The following is a 16393-nucleotide window of genomic DNA, read 5'->3' as shown; positions in this document are numbered from 1 at the left end:
GACAGTACTACTCTCCACCTCCTTCATCAAAAAAATAAATGAAAAAAACGTCTTTCATAAGAATGCAGTTCATCTCTCCAGTGGAGTTTCACACATTAGGATTTGTCACCAAACTTGTATTTACTAACTGTCTGAAGTTAGTGGAAGAGGTGACTGCAGCTGCATCATGTTCCCAAATAACCCTACTGCCAGAAAGTAACATCAATAATGGACACTTCAGCAGGACCATGGATAAAATACTCATATTTTCAAAGCCAACATATATCTGTTCATGGCAATAACAACATTGTTCAGATTGGTAATTGACAACTAAAACATTTGGTGGAGGCGCAGGATGATCATCGTCACAATTAATAAACAGATGAAGGTTCATTTCTAGTTTTTGAAGGAACACAAACACTGTTCTCCTGCATGAAAGCCAGACATGCTACACCCTGATCCTGAGGAGTGGAATTTTGTGGAGTGTTCCTTTAGCTCATGTTTTGACAAAAGTGAGAAAAAGATCAAGTGTGAGTGTAAATGATGTATAATTATTATGGAATATGATACAGTCATAACAGAATAGTCCCATGAGTCTTCACATTATGAGGACGAACACAACCCCGTGAAGCCAGTTACACAAAGTTAGTAGAAACTTATTTTTGACTTATGTGTGTATAGTAAAAACATTGACATAAAAGATTGCAATGTCTTTCATTTGATTGGTCTATATGTGAAGCATGAATTCAGTTTATAGATCTTCTCTGAGTGTCTTTCAAAAAAATGCAGTGTGATGATTGACATTTCAAGCGCTCCCTATTGTCAGCGTCTGACAATTGAATTTGGATTCCACGGCCGCAGCGCAAGTTTGAGTCGGAACCCGTGCGCTGCTCCATCAAGTCCATAGAAATTCAAGTCAATCATATGGATATACATTTGTGCGAGGAGAATTTCAGCCTAGCTAATGCTACCTGTTGTTAATTCATAACACTCGGTTGCTTTTTTTCATCGATTTGACTTATTTGCTTAATTTCCGTGTGCGCTGAAGCAGAGTAATGTAAGACCAGCCTGTGTCAAATGGAGCTTTTTTTTGCTGGTGTCTAAACCCCACCAACACTCTGAAACCAGTTTACATTACTGATGTTCTTTGCGTCAAGTGGAAATCATTTATAATTTAATAACAATTTGATTGATGTTAGATGTGTGGTTTTCAGCTTGATTAGTTGAAGAATATCCAACATCCCCATTCTACACTATCTACTAATACTAGAAAGATACACCACGTACTAACAGTGATAGTTCACTACCTAGTGTACAATAAAGTCATTTTGTACAAGGAAATGATAATACTCACACAAATCAAATTGTGACATTAGAACTTTACTGCCAATCTCACATTTAGAAACTATGGAAGTCTATTTATGCTGTGGGCGGGGGGAAAAAAGAAATGTTAGTAATGTTAAAAAAAAAAAATAGGACAAAAGTTTAAATTCAAAATTGTGTCGAAATTATGTCATACATACGATTTCAAAATGATGGTTTTATAATCATCTGACATAACTTCTTTAACCTCTAACATCTCATCATTTTAACTAGGTGAGTGTAAAATTTGTCATAAAATTTGACTTACTTTCACTATTTTTATTTTTTTATTATTCCTTACTTTATCTGTTTTCTTGTTTTATATCTTGGCTTTAATGGGCTTCCATAGAATATATGTGAAAGGAAGTAAAATGTTTTGCCAAAGACTCATCTGTCTGTTGCTCCTTAATTTCCACTGAAAAATTAAAGGTTTTACTATTCACTCTTATATTTTAAGAATACAACATACCCATATATGGTCAGAATTATTGTTAGATGAACAATCTGTACTTAGTGTAGGGCTCCGTTTATCATATTACTGATAATCATTAAAAAAAAATGGGGGACTGAGCAACCACTGAAGATATTTAAAGGATTTTTTTTTTTTCCAAGAATACATTTAAAAAGAAAATCGTTATCAGGACTTAAAAATATTTTTAAAATATGTTTAATAAAAGCTCCCAGCATTGTAAACAAAGCCACAACACCTAATATTGAAATGTGCGTGTGTCAGACAGTGAGTCATGTCAGTGAGTCAGCATGTATAATACAAGCACACTGTAAAGCTAAACACAGCGCAGCCATTATTAATATCATTCATTACTGCTGTTATACCACATATTGTCAACTGTCAGGGGATGTGACTGGTTGTTACCATGGAAACACATTACAAACTTCACTTCCTTTAATAGGCTTATACGGATATTATTAATTATTATTATTATTATTATTATTATTATTAATAGAAAAACAAAGCAATGCGTTAATACCATCTAGACTGTGGTTAATACTGATAATGGATAACGGATATTTAAATATTAGTTGTAGTAATTATTTTTAATACTTAATATGCTAGCGTAATATCTTATTAGCACATAATCACAATGATTATAGGGCTAATAATAATAATGATAATAATATAGTATAATTAGGGGCTTTGGGTTTTGCAGTGTGTTGGTGTAATGTGTCCAGGCAGAGACCCGCAGCACGCCGCCTCACAGCGTCCTCATCACCGCCTCACAGCCTCCTCATCACCGCCTTCTCTTCACTCTGTGCTCCTGCTGCAGCCGCTGGAGATGTAAAGTGGATGAAATAGCCGCTGTAACACGGCGGGAACTCAACCGCTTTCTTTTGCCTTTCTTTTTTTTTTTTTTTTTTTTTTTACCGGGGCTGCCTCTATATTCACCGCATCGTTTTCTCTCTCTCTCTGTTTGTGTGTCTCTGTGTATCTGCCGGTGTGTGTGTGCGCGCGCGTGTGTGTGTGTGTGTGTTTCTCCCGTGCAGCTCCTCTCTGCTGGGATCCTGGTCTGCCAGGGGCTGCAAAGCCGTGCTAGTCGACTCATTCAGAACCAAATGCGTGTGTGACAGACTGTCCACCTTCGCCATTTTAGCACGGCTAAACCCCGAAATGGTAAGTCCGAAAACCTCCCTTCACTTCGTTGACGTTAAAGGTAGCAGATACGGTGTTTTTCTTTTTTTTGTAGGGTTTTTTTTTTTTAATATATGTGAATGCATCAGCTGTGTCTTTTTTTTTTTTTTTCTTCCAAAGGGCGTCATTGTCATTACATATCAACAGATCCTCCCTCTCTCTCTCTCTCTCTCTCTCCCCCCCCCACCCCCCCTCCTTCCTTCTCTCTCTGTCTCGACATGCCAAAGCCATGCTGTAAAAAGGTTATTGTAGACTTGCCACCGAAAAGGATTTTTTTAGGGAGGGGGGGTGAAGGTGGGGGGGGGGGGGGGGGGGGGGCTTCTTTATTCACGTTCCACCTAGAAGAAGATAGTATGTGTTGAAGAGGAAATGCACACAGGAAGGGCAGCAGTGTGCTAAAACCTGTGCATTGAATACACAGCCTGTCAGATGTACTGATATCCATACATGACATGGTGAGTGGGATTTAAGATCATGTTCTATTATATATGATCATACCTGCATGCAACCCCCCCTCCTCCACTTTTTTTTTTATTTTTTATTCCATGTGAACACCAAACAATTGATGTTCCTATTAGCATATTTTAACATATTTGACTGTCAATGGTGTCTCCATGGTTACCAGGCCCAGTGGAGAAGGTGCTGCATGGCAATCCATTAATGTGAAAAAAAATGAGGATAAAAAAAAAAAAAAAAGACATTTTCTAATAAGACGTGGAGCTAAACAGCTGGCTACAGAGCTACAGAGCCCATAATGTGGCTGATGGACACAGGCGTCCATGCACAGCACAATCCCAGTGACTCAAACCTGCCCCAGTTTTCTTTGGGGAAAGGGCAGTGTCTTTGTGGGGGAATTTTCATTCAACGCGATTAGTTATTATTAGACTGGAAATTGCCTCGGAAGCAGTTTGTTCACTAGTTGCCCTGGTAACAGCATGGGCACGGAGGCTTTTTCTTAAAGACATAGAAGGCAGCGTGCTGTTCATCCCGCTGCCTGCACGGCCCCACAATGAAAGGCTAGGCCAGAGGAAACTGTTTGGAGTCGAACACAGCCTACATGTATATATGCGTCTCGTTCTTTTCATGCGTTTGTGATTGAATGATGTGAGAATGTGGCTGCGTTTCATGCTGAGAGGCTGCAGTGCTGTGTTTCATTAGTGCTTTGTGGGCTCAGTGCTGAAATAATTAGCTGATCGATGTATTAGTCTACTGACAGAGAGCCGATCGATGACAATTCACAGGAATGGTCTGACTGAATTTATAAAATATGCTTATGTGTTAAGAAGATGGGCTCAGGATGTGATTAGCTTAGCATAGCAAGAGCAAACAGCTAGCATGGCTCTGTTTTGAAAGAACGGTCTATCCACACCTTTAAAACAATCACAAATATCCTTATGTGGATTAATGAGGAGTGACTGGACCTATTTCTTGACAAACAACACTACATCTGTGCAGTGTATCATGCAGCTGAAGCACAGGGTGGTTGTAGTTGATGAGCATAGGTTTTGAAATGTCTGTCTGATGTTAAGACTCTGAGGGCATGCACACAGTCACTGTGTATAGCTGTTGTTTGCCAAGAAATAGTTCCACCATGCAACATCCTAGTAACTCACACACCGATTGTTTTTACCTTTCTATTTGAGCTTTAGCTTCAGTTGGACAGAGGCAGGCAAGCTTGATGCTAAACTAGGCTAATTACATCCTGACTCCAGCTTAATGCACTGACATTACATCACTATCGGTCTCACTTTACTCTCAGAAAGAGAGCAAATGAGTGCATTTCCAAAATGTCGACGTGTTGCTTTGAGTCACTTGCCAGTAAAAAAAAAAAGTCACACTAATTCTTGTTAAAGCTGGTTGGTTGCTTCATATCACTGTGAATTGCATCTTTGTGTGTTTTTAACCTTTGGAGCTACAGCAGTGATTTGAACACACACAAACACACAGTGTGTATTTGGGATGATTTGTGACATTTTGTAGGTTTAATGATCTTCAGTCACAGCCGTAACATCCCTCTCTCCATCCCAGAGGTAATGTTCAGTTCACTTATCTGTACAGGGCCCAAGCTGTGGCTGAGGGGGTGGGTGGGGGTGGGGGTGGGGGGGGGCAAGGGGGTCACACCTTGACAAGCTGCAAGCTGACACACACTGAGCAGCCTCACTAGCATCACTGACAGTAACAGGATCAGCAACACTGCTAGCTATAGAGCAGAGCACGAGGCAGATAGACGCCTATAGACTGAAAACACTCCTTTAAAGTAGTTGAATTCACTGCTTTTCTTTGTTTGATAGCATCATAAAAGACCGTCTTAAAGTTTAGGACTATTAGACCATGCAAGCCATTTGATGACATCACCGTAGGCTTTAGGAAATGACGGTGGACATTTTTGAATCTTGCATTTTTATAGATCAAATCATTTGATAGGGTCAGTTACTTTACAGTTTATTGAAGAATATGCATGATGTTTATCCTGCCATGGTTAGAAAAGAGCTCTGATCCTCTCAGCTGGTATTGTGCTGAAGTGATATTTATTCCTAACACATTTGTTTTGGCTGCAACTAAAGATTATTTTCATTTTTGATTGATTGATTCATCTGTCGATCACCTTTCAATAATAGTTTATTAATGGTTTGATCTATAATGATTATTTTTTTGTCCAATAAACTTCAAATTATTTTCTCAATGAATCAATTAATTATTTAGTCCACCATCATTTACTATGGTTAAAAAATCTTTAAAGGATGAATTGATGATCATAGTTGCTGGTGAATGCTCTTTAGTTGAACTACAGGACATACACAGGTGTATGTCCTGCTTCTGTGTCACTTCTAAGATTCATAGACATACACACATATAGATGCTGTGATACATCAACATGTCCATTATATTGGCTCAGAGCAAGAGTGGTCTGTAAATAAATGAGAGCAAATATGGCAGCTGTGGTTTTTCTGGATAAAAAGCACTATAACGTTAACATTTCTCAACCATTTTCAGTGAGTCCTTTTTATATTTGAGGGTTTATGATCATTGAGAAAAATGGAAGAAAAATGTCAAATGGAAATCACATAGTGAGACACTGGCAGTCGTTTTTAAAGCAGTGAAAGAATACAGATATTCTACCAAGACACACAGTCAATTATTAGATCACATAAGATACGTCTTTAGGTGTCAGCTGTATAACAACAGTATAAAAAGTATGGAATATAAGAGTAGAGTGGTTAATATACCATATAATATAACATATATAACTTGAGATGTAGTAGTAGTACAACAAATATACAGTATAGTACAGCTGTAGAATATATGATGATGATAATAATAATAATATAATAGTATTAGATTGATAATGATAAATAGTATATGTAGTACAATAATGTAATATCTTGTAAATACATAATATAAATATAAAATAATAATAACATCATATCATGTACACACATTAAACATATTATATAATGATGTTGTGTACGTGTGTGCAATTATACAGTATAGTACAGCAGTATAGTATATTATCATTTGTATTTATACACACACAGTATAGTGTAGTATGAATATATTATAATATTATATCAGTAATACAATAATGTTAGATTCATAATAGTAAATAGTATATGTTGTTGTTCAGTAATCATCATCATCCACCTTTTTATAATAAAAAAGTGGTTATTTCATGTATTTGAATGAGTATTTATTTAAAGAATCCCTTTTCAATGTTTATGTGGGAGGTTGAGATGGAGAGACTCTCTCAGACACTTATACGCTCTTATAGATCATGTAGGTAGAGAGGAAGGGCAAACTCACACTCATCTGTGAATGCCCTTGAAATAAGAACTAGGAAGTCTCACAAAGATGGGAACGTTTAAACATCAGATACACATAAAGGTCAAAGTTTTCATTTGATTTTAGCTGAGTGGATCTAATCTCTGGCTCCAGACTCTCCACACTAGCCATGTTGCTATATAGGCAATGCATAGGAATGCTGGTAGTAGAAGGAAGGATGTTTTGAGTTATGTTAATGTCACATCACTCTCAGTCACAGCTGCTTGGTGCATAGCTAGCACAGTGTGCTATCTGCTGGCCCGCATTCTTAATCTCTTCACCCCTCAATCTCATTGCCAGCACCCTGGGTTTGAGTGTGTGTGTGTGTGTGTCAGAGATGCATATTCAGCACCAGCATGTTTCAGTGTGTGCACATGTGTATATGTGAGTGTGTCTGAAAAGAGGGAGAGAGAGAGAGTGTGTGTGAGTAAGAGAGGGTTGACTATGAGCAGGGCAGTGATGCTTGCAGCTGTTTGGGGCATAGCTACAGATACTCACAACATGAGGCAGAGGTTCAGTGTCTCTATGCAGAGAACAGTCCACTGACAGACTGTCTTCAGCATTCCTCGAGGCTTGTGTTGACCTGCTTCTCTACAAGACTACTTGAACAGGTTGAAGTATCTTAGAGTGTAACACACAGTACATCATTGATTTTCCAAATATTCCAAAAAAACAGTAACAACATTTAAAAAAAAAGAACATTTTCAGCAAAGTGTCCTTCTCTTTGAGAAGGTGTATCACCTTATTAATGGAGGATGTTTTAGCTCCATCTCTAATCCTGTCAATCTAACCTGTCCTGTTAAAGTCTTCTGGCTTGAAGTGACAGAGCACTCAGAGGACTCACTGGTGGAAAAACGTTCTCTTATTAAAGCTTCTTCCCACTGCCTCCTTGACTCTTTATACTTGGGAAACCTTCAAAGTGTGGGAAAAGGTGGTAACCATTAGGCTTGAGAGGTGTCAAGGTATTAAGGTATACCAGGGTATACACTCCTCTATCTGTTAAACTGATACAGAGATGCTGTATTGAAATGATGTATTAGACAGCTTTATGGTTTCATCATTAATGCCTTATATAACTTTATCTTGAGATCACTTCTTTACCTACAGTAGTTAATTAACAACATGATTTAATTCCACTGCCAGTCTGTCACTACCAACACATCATCTCTCACCAGCGTCTATAGAAGAAGGGCACTTATTTCCTTTCTATTCATTTGCCTATAGACCATTAGTACTTTAAATCTATCCGTCTAAGTAGGCTCACAAGTGCGTCTCGGTTCCTTCCGCTGAGGATACAAGGAGAGATGCAAGGAAAGCAAGTGAGGAGAGAGGAAACACAGACATGTATTTTTAGAGACTCGAGATGTCCTCTCCTCTGAACCATCGTGACTCAACGTCGGTTTCTGATGACGACAGCTGCTGATCACAGCTGGATCAGCCGTCAGTCAGCGTAAACAGCTGGACTGACCTCTGACACATTTACACCGTGCTAATACTAATAAAGCTGCACTGTGATAACTGACAGAGCAGTGTGTTATATATTATAATACCTGTTTGTATTTCTACTGTGTACTGTGTCCTGCTCAGAGGCACATCAACCATTTTCTACAGGCAGAATGTGTTTGTATCATTTATTCATTATTTGTGTTTCTATTTATTGATATTTAGTTTGTGAATCCATTATTTAATATCTCAGAATATGATCAGGGTGTCTTTTGAACACTGGAAATGATTTAGTATGCTAAATGTTTCAGATGTAACTCACATCAAACTCCACACTCAGGAATTTCTCAGCCTCACATTAGACTGAATGGAAATGACAAGAAATGATGTAAAATATAAATGTGTTTCAAATGTGCCTCTTGCTGACAGAGAGACTCTTCTTCACTTTAATAGAACATTGTAACAGTTAATGTTGGAAATAACAGCATGAAAAAAAAGTCATTTTTTTGGTTGATTTTTAACTAGATGGTGAATCAAAACAAATACAATTTAAAACTTGGGAGTCATACACTTGAGTTTAATCTGCAATGTGTCTGATTAGCTGCAGCGTCCCATTGATGATGGATATCCAATCATAGGATGTGTTAAAAACTCACATGTACCCTCAATCATGACTCCTCAGAGACCCTCCTCGCTCCTCCGATTGGCCGCAGGTTGCAATGAATCAAATTATTGTCAAACTTTTTTTGCTCTCGAGGAGTAGCGAAAAAAGAAAATTGCACAAAATTCAAATTAGTGGAAAATCTCTTTAAACAGAAATGGGCGTTATGTATATGGATAGATTCATTTGGACCCAAGAATTTTGCTTGTGAAGCTCACAATTCAAACATTTTATGCCAAAATGTGAAGTTTTTGTTGTCTTTTTTTAGGTGTTGTTGTTGTTGTTGTTGTTGTTGTTGTTGTTCTGTCTGAGCAATGTGTGACATTTTCACACTTATTCAGTTTTACTTGTGAAAAAGTTATTTGCTGAGGTCTGGTTTGGTTTGTGCAACAGTGTGTGCCATCACTTGAAGAGAACATCTTTGATCCCCACAAAAATCCCACCACAATCATTTTAATATCTTCCAATGAGAATAATGATGTAAACATTATCATTCCCTCTAATGTCGTAGATCATATCACAGTTGCAATATCAGTCAAAATAATTGCAATCTCAGCATTGTCACTGTGAGCATGTTGTCGTGCTAACACTAGCATTAGCTCAAAGCGCTACTGTAACACACAGAGCGGCTTCAGTGGCTTTAGACTCTTGTTCAGATACAGGTACATGTGAAATATAATTATCAGCTAATTATCATGAGTGCAGCAGCTCTGTGTTGTCCTCAGTGTGCTGTCCTCCCCACAGCCTGCCTCCACCTGTGCAGCTGACAGCCCGTTCACAGTTCCGTCTCCGCCCGAGGCTTCACGCACCCCGAGGGGAAGCTAAACTGTGGCCACTTCTTTCTTTTTTTTTTCATTCTTTTTTTTGCCAAGGAACAGAGGGAAAAGGAGACCGCTCTCCTCCCTTCTCCTCTCATTCTGCTTCTGTTTCCCTTCCCCCCACACGATATTGTGAGACAGCCGCGGCTACCATGCTAATTATTCCTACTGCAACACATAGTAGCTTCTAAATGGTCCAGCCGCTCTGTCTGCAGCTAGCCTCCTACAGCCCCAGCATGATAAACACCCCCAACCTCCTTTTTGCCTTTCTCTGTCCCCCCCCCTCACTCCCTCTATTCCTCCTCTCCTCCTCAACCCCTCAGTCACTTCATCACACCATTTTTCATGCTCTGATGCTGCATTATATTTCTCTCTCTCTCTCTCTCTCCGCTTACTCCATCATCTACTCTCTTGCCGCCACCTCTCGTGTCCATTTTGCTCAGTCCAACTTCGCTGCAGGCTTTTTAGAAGAAAAAAAAAAAAAATGCACTGCAGTCAAAGGCAAAAGCCCCCAAAACCTGAGCCCAGTTCACTGCCACAGCTAGACCTGTGTGTGTATGTGTGTGTGTGTGTGTGTGTGTGTGTGTGTGTGTGTTGAGGCAGGGGAAGAGAGGATGAATGAGCGTGCTTGTGCTTGTATCATTTTGGATGTTGTAAGCCTGCGTAAGCCTTTTTCTTCACTTTGAATGTGCTGTCAGGAGCTCGTACATGCAGTGACAGGCCTCTTTGGTCAATTGGCACACATTCTGAGAGTCATAAATAAATAAAGAACTAAGATCAAGGTCAGCATACGCAGATTCCCAGAGGTCTTACCTGTGAAGGGGCACCAGAAATATCTATGCTTGTCATACTTGGATTGGCTAATGAATCTAATGTATGTCAAATGTTAAAATGATAATGATTGCTGTAGTGTGTGAACGTCTGAAGAGATGTCTTAGTCGTATGTCCACAATGATGTTTATTTCTATATTTGATAGAAATAAGAGTTGGTCATCTCTGGGAAATGAGCTTAACCTGTTAATCACTAGAGCCCCCACTGGCGGGGGCAAGTACTCGATACTTTTAAGACATCGACTGAAATAAATCGATACCAAATGGAAATGTTTCCGTCAAACGATACCTGCAATCGATCCTTTTTGCAGCCAGAGCTAGAAAATAGGACTATTTGTATGGACTTGCTCACAGCCAATCAATGCAAGCGTTCTTTGATAAATAAATATTAATAATTTCAAGACTTTCAAAATTCATTTGTGTAAAAGTCTAATCATTTAGATGTGGAGGAGTGGTGGCATTTATTTTTATGCACATGATGGGTATGGAATGAAGTATTCAGTTGGTATCAGTATCACTTTAAGTCTACTTGTAATGGTACTGGTATCATCATTTTTTAAACAATACCAGGCTCTAGTCACATTTTCATTATTGATTCATTTTCTGATTATTTTCTTGATTCATTGATTTATCATTTAAACTGCAAAATGTAAAAGAACTAGTTAAAAATGGCCATCAGAACTCCCAAATTGGATTCCAAATCGCTTGTTTTATTCTATTTGCTTACTTAAGCAAACTAAAGTTCCCATTTGATGAGGTGGCACGAGTAATTACATTTTCAAAAGAATTGCCAATTCATGTAATCTCAAATATCAGATCATCTTCAGTGAGTGAGCTAGTTTATCATAAACTGTTTGATCCAAATAACATAGAATATTTGTGTATATTTTCTATTTTATTAGCATTACAAACGGATCCATTCTCATACCAGTGTTGAAGAAGTCATATTTATTTAATGTTAGAATATAGTCAGCAGCTTCATGTGATAGCTCTCTAGAGGAGATGGTGGTGGTAGCAGGAGTCTGTGTCTCTCTGCTCATGTGGAATAATTCAGTCTGCTCACTTTATTTCGGAGGGTTGGTGCTTTTTTCTTTGGCGGCTGCGTGAGAACTCCAGCTGAGCTCCGTCATTGGTCGAGGAGGAAGTAAAAGTTTGTCTGTCTCAGCAGACGCCTTTTTCCATTCTGTTGCACTCGTAATCTTTTTTTTTTTTCTCCCTCCTTTGCTTTTAGAGAAAGAACTCACTGCAGTGCAGATTAATCAGAAGGATTTAATTAACTTGGCCTCGGCACACACATCAAACCTGGAGACAAGACAGGCTATAAACTCAGCCAATTATCTCCTGCTAGAAAAGAGAAGTGTGGGGGGGGGGGCTCATGTCCACCCCTACTAAGGAGTTTATTTGATTAAAGTGTCCCCTCATCTCACCTTAACTCTCTCCACCTGGCCACCACACTCCAGCATTAATGGACAGCTGTATAATGCTACACTGCTCTCATCTCATTGTTTAGTTTAGTGTTTAATAAATACATATGTGACTTGTTTTATTCTGTTTACAGCTTAAATCTGTATTGAATGGCCTTCATGTTTTTCTCTAGATTCTGTGTATAGATTTAACTGACATGCTACATGCTCCTGCACCATCTAAAAAAAAATCAAATATTCAGATTCAGCTTTATTGACCGAAGGAGGGTGATTCATTTGCAGCTTACCATCATCCACAATGTTACATGTGAAAAGCAATCATTAACAAACAAACAGAGGTCAGTGAAGGACAGCAAGATAAACATAACTAATGTAAAATACATAAATAGATGAATAGACATTTCATGTAAAAGACAGTCATCAAAAATGTCATTTAAAATGACTTCTGTCAGAGTTTAGTAACCTGATAGCAGAAGGAAAGATATGGAGTACCTATTAGTTCTCCTTGAAGTTATTTCTTATATAAGATTTTTTTTTTTTTTTAAATACCATGAAGCTCCCACTGATCCCACTGTAGAGCCCTGTCGCATACTGTCACATGACTGTACGTCAAAGGTTCAGCAGGTTGCTCTGCATCAGAGTGGGATTGACACACCATGTGACTGTCAGGTGATCTGGGTCTTGTGTTTTTAAGATGGTGACTATACATTCTTTCTTTAGTCTGAATAAGAGCAGAAGTGATATATTAAACTATACCTGCATTGGGAGCTGCAGTGTGTTTCCTGCCGTTATATATTAGCTAGGCAAACAAGTAATAGCACACCTTTCCTTTTTCAAATAGTTTATTTTAATAAAACTGTCAGATTTAGGTCTCTTAACATGTAGTGGTGGAAAGACCCTGTACTTAAGTATTTTGAGTACTTTTACTTGAGGATTTCTATTTTATGCTACTTCAACTTTTAATCCACTGCATGTCAGAGGGAGATATTTCATTTTTTTTTTTTTTTTCCACTCATAGTTACTGGTTACCTTTCAGATTAAGATTTTACATAAAATGATATATACTAATAATATAATGTTATTTAAATTGTCTGCTCTTTTATTTTTATTATTTTTATTTTTTTAAAGCACTTTGTGTAAAAGATGCTGTATAGTGTCTAATCATAATAATAACTGTGCCTGTTTATAAAGCTTAATATTGACTATGGAAACATCCTGAGCAGCAGAGGCATAAACACACACACAACCTCACACAACACTCATGCACCCTTCTGCCATGTTACACTGTTTCCGTGACAACCGAGACAATGTCTGCTGTAGCACTGGGATGGTGTTGAGCTGCCAGTTTTCAAGATAGGAAAAAATGTCCGTTCATGTGAAGCTTACTCGACATGCATTAACTGTATGTGTGTGTGTGTGTGTGTGTGTGTGTGTGTGTGTGCATGTGTGTTTCTGCTGATTTGAGGTTTTATGGTTTATTCAGGAGTCACCTTGAAGTCTTCTTGCTCTGCAACCGAGGCCCAAAAATCAGCCAGTCTGCTGTCTTCTCCATAGCCACTGACACCTGACACCTGCATTAACAGTGTGTGCGTGTGTGTGTCTGGTGTGTGTGTGTGTGTGTATTCCTCATATAATTTTATTCTTGTCAGGGTAGAAAAGCCTCTCCACTGAAAGCTGTATCATTGCAGTTCTTTTAGCAGGGTTCACAGCTCCTTAAGGCAGTGCCGTGCTTCCTCTAATGTGTGTGTGTGTGTGTGTGTGTGTGTGTGGGGGAGTGTGAAGTCATCCCACTAACCTTTACAGCTCCACTTACCACCATAAACACTCCTCTGTACGGCTGGCCAGCTGGGGCTACATGCTTAAACTCACCGACTCCAATCATTGGCAAATCATCAGCCTCTCCAGCTGAATTGTCATCGTCAATTTCTATTTTCTATATCCTGTGATCTCGTCCACAAAACCCAAGCATAAAAACTGAAGCTAGCACACGATGAGACAAGTATGCAGTGTGTTTTCCTACACCGAGGACACTTTGCACTCTGTTTATCATGCACGTTCTGTTACTTATTGTACCTTGACACTGGTTTTCAACAAGATGTCATGCTTCTCTTTAAATCCTAGGAGGCCTAGGATTAAATATTCTCATTATCAATTAATCTGCAGATGATCTCAATGGATCATTTTGTCATCATTTCAAAGTAGAAAGACCATTTTGGAGATATATAACCATGCATACATATAAAAGAAAAATGTGTATCCCTTGGGTCAATTTTGACAACTCAAAAATGGTATAGAGGTATAATATCATTTAAATGAGGCCTAATGACCATCATTTCCAAAAATGTGTGTAAACCTGTGGAAATAAGTTGGAATGAAGTTAGCTAAAAAGGTGTAACACAGAATTGTGTGATAATTGATACCTTCATACCTCGCATAAAAGCTTCAAATCGTTACTTTTAGAAGCTGTAACAAATGTTTTGGCCTTAAAGAATATTCTGATTATTGTCAAAATATTTGCTTCATTCATTTTCTGATCAATGAATCTGCAGCTCTAATAAAATGTAGTTATTTCCTCTGTCATTAGTAATGGAGGCATCACTGCAGGAAACAGTACCATGTTGATCTAATGAAGATATTTAGATAGAGATAGCAGAGGAAGCACTTCCAGCTTGGGGAAGTAAATTCAGGGTGCTACCATGAGGTGTATGAATGCACCTGTAAGTGTGTATTTTTGTTCCGTTTTTACTCACACGTTATTGACATAAACAAACAAACCAGATTTTTTTTTAATACAGCGCTTCAAGGCTGGCTGCTTAGAAGCGAGAGCTGCGCTGTCTGTCAAAATTCTGGCCTCCTGGAAAGTATCAGAGAGACTGAAAACGTTGCTATGGAAAATGTATTCGCCTGCATTTGAACCATGAGTGACCCAGTTAGGAGGTGAGCTCTCAGCAAATCGAGCCAACGGGGAATTTTTCAGTTTCTGTATTCATCTGCCGACAGTCTGTACACGGCACACATCTGCAAAACCCTGCCCGATATCCATTCTGACTTTTTTAGTGATGGTTCTGAAACTTTTTCACTGTAACACTTCTATTCATTCTACTGTTGATATGGATGCTGTGATGCATTTGCAGACATGACATGAAGACGTTTTCACACCTGTCCGCCTTCTTTTTTTTTCTTTTTTCAGAACATGGATAAGACACAACTCCCGTCCGTGACGCTGATCGTGGGCTGCGGAGTGTCTTCGCTGACGTTGTTGCTGCTCATCATCATCTATGTGTCTGTCTGGAGGTGAGATAACGTCGTCTGGTATTGGAAATATTAGAAAAGTTCAAGATAAATGTACCAGCGTATGCTTGAAAAAGACAATGAGGAGTCTTAATATAAGTCTTCGAAGTTTCTCTCATCAAGCAACGATCAATAATGTTTGTTTTGGTGGGATTCAGTGACCGAGAAAAGTATCGAGTCTTCACAAACTCCTGAAACACTCCTCCAATTTAAAGGCCCGATCTCTTACCGACAGTAAAGGGCAACATATAGTGGAGGAACAGGTCTTGAAAATAGCCAGTGCTTTTGTTGTTACCCAGCAGATGAACAAACCTTTTCCATTTTAAACTTGACGTGTAGGGAGAGGAAAGTTGGTAGATTGGTAGACTTATAGTAGCTTTGTTGGCTCCAGAGTCCAGGACTCATACTGAGACAAACAATTGTTGCCATACTTCCCTATGTTTAATGTTGCTTGATTTACATAGAAGAAGCACTCTGAGCAGAAGATGTTTTGCAGAATGAGACTTTACAGTTTCCACTTGAAGCTGCTCTGGTGGATCTGCTCCAGCTCTTTACTCTCTTGATGTATTTCCACAAAGGTTGAGGAACAAGTTAACAAGCTTTAAATAATGAAGATCAATAAAGTTTAAAAAAAAAATAAAAAATATTCACACATTTCTGGAGAGTGAAAGGTAACACACCGCACTCTGTATTTGGAAGGACAGCATCTTTTTCTAGTGGTCGGCACCATTTAAAAGACGTCGCTGACCATAAGCTGCAACTCCAACGCCAACCAATGGGTGACGTCCGTCTTATATTCAAGCTGTGGATGTAACACTGTCCTGTGTGTTGCATTCAAAGACTGAAAAGTATATCTTATATAGCCACAAAACTGACAACCAGCGTAGATGAGATCAATGCAGCTGCACAGGTTGTTGTCACTTGAGTTGCAGAAATTATAGTTCTTAAATCTGAATATGAGTTCACATACTGTATTATATTTTTCTAGCAATGCATTTTCTGACTCAGCTGAAAATGATATTGGAAAGGAGGAATCTTGCAGCTAGTCAGTTAGTGAAAAAAAACCCTATAATTGAAATGAAAAATAGGTTTAGTTCATGTCCCATGTGAACCATGT

General features: G+C 38.6%; 1 protein-coding gene across 1 annotated transcript in view; it reads left to right on the top strand.

The window, feature by feature from the left end:
• Window positions 1-16393, top strand: part of adgrb1a (adhesion G protein-coupled receptor B1a) — a 118292-nt gene that overhangs the window by 77210 nt on the left and 24689 nt on the right. The window contains exons 17-18 of the mRNA XM_062422291.1: window positions 2845-2971; window positions 15176-15279. Of these exons, the coding sequence (XP_062278275.1) occupies window positions 2845-2971; window positions 15176-15279 (231 nt within the window). The remainder of the gene's footprint in view (window positions 1-2844; window positions 2972-15175; window positions 15280-16393) is intronic.

This window comes from Scomber scombrus, chromosome 7 (assembly GCF_963691925.1).
Source record: "Scomber scombrus chromosome 7, fScoSco1.1, whole genome shotgun sequence".
Classification (NCBI taxonomy): Eukaryota; Metazoa; Chordata; class Actinopteri; order Scombriformes; family Scombridae; genus Scomber; species Scomber scombrus.
The sequence above is the reverse complement of the archived record's forward strand: the minus strand, read 5'-3'. Positions and strand labels throughout refer to the sequence as shown.